The sequence below is a fragment of the Durio zibethinus genome, chromosome 13, assembly GCF_047325235.1.
Source record: "Durio zibethinus cultivar Kanyao isolate XHJ-2024 chromosome 13, ASM4732523v1, whole genome shotgun sequence".
Classification (NCBI taxonomy): domain Eukaryota; kingdom Viridiplantae; phylum Streptophyta; class Magnoliopsida; order Malvales; family Malvaceae; genus Durio; species Durio zibethinus.
Genome location: NC_143174.1, coordinates 16,896,368 through 16,901,027, shown reverse-complemented (window position 1 = coordinate 16,901,027; position 4,660 = coordinate 16,896,368). Strand labels below are relative to the sequence as shown.

Genomic DNA, 4,660 nt, shown 5'->3' with positions numbered 1-4,660 from the left:
CCGCGGCACTATCAATCTTGAGATTGTACCATTCTCCCAACGATTTATTAATGGTGTCAAGTTTGCAGACCAGCGGTATGGTTGAATTATCAAAGATGTTTTTATTTCTCCACTTCCGTATCATTCATACAACATTAGTAAACAAAATAGGCCAATCCCAGTTGCCCACCCGTAGATTTTACCCTTTTTTTGAGGTTGAGGGTAAATCACTCTTCCAAGCTAAAAGAAAAGAACTCGCCTGGGTAGTCGAGAGGCAGAAGGGTGCGCCATATTTGATCAGAGTCCTTGCAATCTCTCAAGATATGAATAGCAGATTCATTGTCATCATCACATAGGCTGCATCTGGTATTAGGAGAGAGTGATCTCCATCTATGTTCGTTACTAAGGATTTTATCCTTAATAGCAAGACATAAGAACATTTGGAGTCGCGGTTGAGTAGGTACGTTCCAAATTCCTTTCATGTCAGAGGTGTGGGATTGCCTACATTGGAAGGCAATCATATAGGCCGATTTGGTGGTGAAGTCTTCATCTTTAGAAAATGCCTATATGATTTTATCCTGTTGTGAAAGGTTCTGTCCAACTGGATATTCATGATTTTCTCCACAATTTCAACAGGGAGCCATTGATACAATTTTTCCAAATTCCATTTACCATCAAGCAGAAACTCCTTTACAGACCAATTTTCTTCTTCGATTGTTTGATTTCGCTAACACTTTTAAATCAGATTTTCATCAAGTAACCATTTGTCTTTCTAGAAAACTGTTTTGTTACCATTACCCACCTTCCATTTTAGACCATCAATGATTGTGGGAAAGCCTTTCATGGTTGCTCTCCAGATACAAGAAACATTGGTGTTCTTCGTTACAGCCCAATTACTAGCATTAATGAGGTATTTATTTTTTAAAATTTCACTCCAAAGGCTACCAGTGTCATTCATGAGCCTCCAACCCAATTTGGCAAGTAAAGTGGTGTTCATATCCCTGGCTTTTCTGATACCAAGTCCCCCTCTATCTTTCGGTCGGCAAGCAACCTCCCAACTAACAAGATGTGTCTTCCTCTGTTCTTTAGTGCTTCCCCAAAGAAAGGCTCTATTATGTTTGTCCATTTCCTCACAAATTGAGCTAGGGATTTTGGCAGTCTGCATTGCATAAATGGGGATAGAAGAGGTTGCCGATTTGACCAGGATAGCTCTTCCAGCTAAAGAGAGTTTGTTAATTTTTCACGAGGCAAGTTCGTTGTGAGTTTTTTCAACTAGGTACCAAGAAGTCTTTTTCGAGATTTTTTGGTGGATCAATGGGACTCCTAAGTATTTGCCAAGGTCGTGTTTAGGTAATACCAGTTTGGCATTTGATTCTGCTGGATCGAGCTTTGGACAGGTTTTTTGAGACAAAAATTCTGGATTTGGAGAAGTTGACAGTTTGTCCTGACCACTGGTTAAATTCCTCCAGTACCTTCTTGACAACCGTAATTTGATCATCAGAATCATGAGAGGAGAAGACTAAATCATCCGTTAAGAAGATATATATGTATGAGACCAGGTCCTTTCTGGGTTGCCTTGACTGGTTTCCAAGCCTTTTTGGCAACTCTGTCTTGTATTAAGTGGGACAATTTTTCCATCCCAAGAACAAATAAGGATGGAGACGGGGGATCACCTAGCCGTAATCCTTTTGATTGAACGAATTCTTCAGCTTTTTACCCATTCCAAAGAACTTGAAAGGATGTAGATGTGATGCAGTTCATGATTAAAGTAGTGAGAGAGCTGTTAAGATCAATCTCCAATAGAACCTCTTTCAAGAACTCCCAATTCATTTTGTCGTAAGCTTTCCAGGCAATTGCACCACCTCGACCTTTTTTCTTCTTGAACATATGCAGCACTTCTTGCACAATAACAATATAGTCAACAATTTGTCTTCCGAGAACAAAGGTGGCTTGAGTAGGAGAGATAATCTTAGGGAGAATAGGTTGTATTTTATCCACTATAATTTTGGAAATAATTTCATACCCGACATTGCACAGGCTTACATGTCTTAACTGGTTATGAGTTTCAGGGTGGGCAGTTTTAGTATAAGCGAGATAAGGGTGCTGTTGATACCTTCAGGAAGTATACCAATTTGGAAACTTTTCAGTATCGTATCAGTAACTGTTTGTCCCACAATGTCCCAATTTCTCTTGTAAAAGACCGCTTGGAAACCATCAGGTCCTGGGGCTTTGAATGAACCAATACTTGCAACTGCTCTTCTTATATCTTCTGGCGTAACCTCCCTATGAATGGACTCAAGATCTTCATGCCTAATTGTTGGGAAGGAGACTGCAAGTTGGGGTTTAGTGATGTTCTCAGGCATGCTAGTATAAAGTTTCTGAAAGTGTTGGACAGCCATACTTTTAAGAACTTCCTGGTCTGATATCCACTGTCCATCTTCATTCTTGAGGGCTAAAACTTTGTTCCTGCTCCTCCTGAGTAAGGCAATATTATGAAAGAATGACGTATTTCGATCTCCAGATTAATCCAATCTGTTCTCGATTTTTGAAACCAATGAATTTCTTCTCTTCGTAGAATTTGGTCAAACTCTTTTTGGAGTTAGATTTCCAATCTATCAAGAAAACGGTTAGGTCCATTACATAACGCCTTCTGGATACCTTGCAATCTCGCTAACAATCGTCTTTTACATTTGAAAATGTTGTCAAACCGATTTAAGTTCCATTCTTTTAAGTCCTTAGCCAATGAGCTAAGTTGAGTCGCAATATTACCCTCATTTCCCGTCCATGAGTTTTGAAGCACCATTTTGAATTCAGCATGTATCATCCATGCAGCTTCAAATCTGAATGGCCTCAGTGCTGAAGGAAGTGGTGAGATGCCATTTGTGTCAAGGAGGACTGGACAATTATCAGACTTGACTCGAGGGAGGTGTGTGACCACCGCTTCAGGAAATAGAACTTTTCAATTAGCATTACAATAAACCTTGTCAATTCTTCTCCAAATTTTAGCCAAACCTTGTCTGAAGTTGTTCCAAGTAAATCGCTGCCATAAAGCCCAGATCCATAAGGTTGCATTGCTGTATTACATCTAGAAGTTTCCTGCATCTTTGAGTGAATACCTCCGAAGGCCTTGAGGTTTCATTAAGAGAGGCTATTTCGTTAAAGTCTCCTCCAACAACCCAAGGATTGGTCAAGGAAGAAGCCTTTTCCTTTAGATGCTCCCATAATTGTTCTCTAACACTTGGGGTAGGACTTCCATACACAGAGGTAAGCTGCCATTCTTGGCCATTTCTTTTTATTGTGGCCGATATTGATTGGAAGTTGGTGCCATCAATATTAATATCCACTTGATTGTCGTTCTATAATAGCCATATCCCACCAGAAAAGCCTTTACCATCAACTAAAGCCCATTTAGACATGGCAATTCTTCTAATGATATTCTTCACTTTTGTATTACCAACTCTTGTTTCCATGATCACACAAGCCACTAGTCTATGCCTTTGGATTAGGTCTCTGATTGTGCGTAAGAAGTTTTCACTAACTGCACCTCTTACATTCCAAAAAATTATTTTCATAGGACTAACTAATTATGGAGAATAAGCACCTATTAAGTCAAATGACTCATTCCATTGGTTTGAATTCGCTAAACTCGGCAGCCTCAATGGTAAGAGGTATATCCACATCCATCACCAGTAGAGGAGGTTGTGCACTTGTCAGTGTTAATTTCATGATTCTCCTGTCCGGTATCTTTTAAACAAGCATTAGGTCCAGATTCTCTCTGTTTAGTTATCTATGAAAGAATCTTGACTTTACTTTTAGATGATCTACTTTTGGTGTTAAATGTCACAGCAGAGGGATTATGACTCTGAGGCCGGTTGTCATCCACGAAGGTCACGTCAATTTTGGTGGTTTGGGTGGTTTCATGATTTAGGTAATGCTATATTTCTTGACCCCGAGATGGGGTTGTATCTTGTTGGTCTGCTCCTTACTTGCTTTGGTGGTATTTTTCCTGTCTCTTTTTTGGACAATCATCCAAGGTCCAAATTGATTATCAGGATTTGCTCCCTCCTTCAAGTTATCTTGCTCCTGCTCCTTTTGTTCGGAGTGATCCATTTCTGATGCTTAATGATCCTCTGTATCCTTGTTACTAAATTTACTGTTTGGGCAAAAATCACCCTTTTGACCGTAAATTCCACATTCAAAGCAAATATTATCCATTCCCTCGTACTCTTTTCTCTGCCGATGCCCTCCAATATTGAAACCACCAATAAGGGGTTTATCTAGATCTACCTCCATTCACAGGCATGCATATTTACCCCTTTCAGTATCTTGCGTTGTACTATCAATCTTGATAGATTTTCCAATTAGGTTCCCTACTCTCATTAGAATTTCCTTATGGATAAACTCAACTGTTGAGGAGATTATGGCTTCGTGGGCCTTAAACATAGGTTGCCATTTTTGGACTGTAAGATAGTGTCCAGCTATGATCCAGGGTCCATTAGTCAGAATGTATAAGCAATCATCTGGGTTTTCCACTTTGGCAAGGTGAAAGTCATTGCCAAGATCAACAATAGAGAAATTTCCAGCAAGTTTCCATAATTGTTTCAATCTATTAAAAAGGAAAGAATACCCAAATGATTTACCCTGAGGTTTGACGATCAGTATCTTTCTCCAAGGTTCACAT

The 4,660-nt window shown here is 39.6% G+C and overlaps 1 protein-coding gene across 1 annotated transcript; it reads right to left on the bottom strand.

The window, feature by feature from the left end:
• Positions 1 to 206: 206 nt before the first annotated feature.
• On the bottom strand, positions 207 to 4,089 carry LOC149515367 (uncharacterized). Its single transcript, XM_089742419.1, has 9 exons — positions 3,928 to 4,089; positions 3,096 to 3,335; positions 2,992 to 3,019; positions 2,688 to 2,919; positions 2,093 to 2,454; positions 1,697 to 1,976; positions 1,337 to 1,451; positions 782 to 1,138; positions 207 to 542 (listed from the first exon to the last, which is right to left on the bottom strand). The coding sequence occupies exons 1-9, from the start codon at positions 4,087 to 4,089 to the stop codon at positions 207 to 209; spliced, it is 2,112 nt and encodes a 703-aa protein (XP_089598545.1).
• Between the last annotated feature and the right edge of the window lie 571 nt (positions 4,090 to 4,660).

What these genes read in the sequence shown, in the direction of transcription:
- LOC149515367 (XM_089742419.1), bottom strand. Translation starts at nt 4,089, where the DNA reads ATGGATCACTCCGAACAAAAGGAGCAGGAGCAAGATAACTTGAAGGAG. An exon ending in AGATACAACCCCATCTCGGG is followed by an intron (nt 3,336 to 3,927) that starts GTCAAGAAATAT and finishes TGGCTATTATAG; the next exon opens with AACGACAATCAAGTGGATAT. An exon ending in CAGAATCAAATGCCAAACTG is followed by an intron (nt 1,139 to 1,336) that starts GTATTACCTAAA and finishes TATGCAATGCAG; the next exon opens with ACTGCCAAAATCCCTAGCTC.